Genomic DNA, 483 nt, shown 5'->3' with positions numbered 1-483 from the left:
GGCGCGCCGGGTGCTGGCCGGCTCGGGCGCGGAGGATGAAGTGGAGCGTCCGCGGGGCCTGCGCCGCGCTCTCCTCCTGCCTGCTGCTCGCCTGCGCGCTCAGCGCCGCCGCCGTCGGCCTCAAGTGCTTCTCGCTGGGCTCGGAGCTGCGCGGGGAGCCGTTCCGGTTAGGGGCGGCAGCCGGCGCCTTCTACTCCGGGCTGCTGTTGGCTGCCGGCCTCTCACTGCTCGGCGCCGCCCTGCTGTGCTGCGGACCCCGGGAGGCGCCCCTCGCTGGGACAGGGTCGGGACCTGGCCCCGGACTCGGGGTCCCCGCGGCTTCCGCGAGCGCTCCGGAACCAGCTCCTGGAGAGGCGGGGGCGGCGGCCGGGCCCCTGGGGCCCGTGAATAGCCAGAATCTGCTGCTCCTGGGCGTCCTGGTCTTCATGCTTGGGGTCCTCAGCGCTTTTGCAGGCGCAGTGATCGACGGTGACACAGTGTCCC

The 483-nt window shown here is 74.1% G+C and overlaps 1 protein-coding gene across 1 annotated transcript in view; it reads left to right on the top strand.

Moving 5' to 3' along the window:
- Window positions 1-19: 19 nt before the first annotated feature.
- The window catches only part of LOC115067356 (transmembrane protein 271), a 2,371-nt gene continuing 1,907 nt past the window's right edge, over window positions 20-483 (top strand). Inside the window, exon 1 of the mRNA XM_029555097.1 lies at window positions 20-481. Within this exon, the coding sequence (XP_029410957.1) occupies window positions 36-481 (446 nt within the window). The 5' untranslated portion in view covers window positions 20-35. The remainder of the gene's footprint in view (window positions 482-483) is intronic.

The sequence above is a fragment of the Nannospalax galili genome, unplaced genomic scaffold, assembly GCF_000622305.1.
Source record: "Nannospalax galili isolate Female #2095 unplaced genomic scaffold, S.galili_v1.0 scaffold1630, whole genome shotgun sequence".
Taxonomy (NCBI): Eukaryota; Metazoa; Chordata; class Mammalia; order Rodentia; family Spalacidae; genus Nannospalax; species Nannospalax galili.
This window is presented reverse-complemented; position numbering and strand designations above follow the sequence as displayed.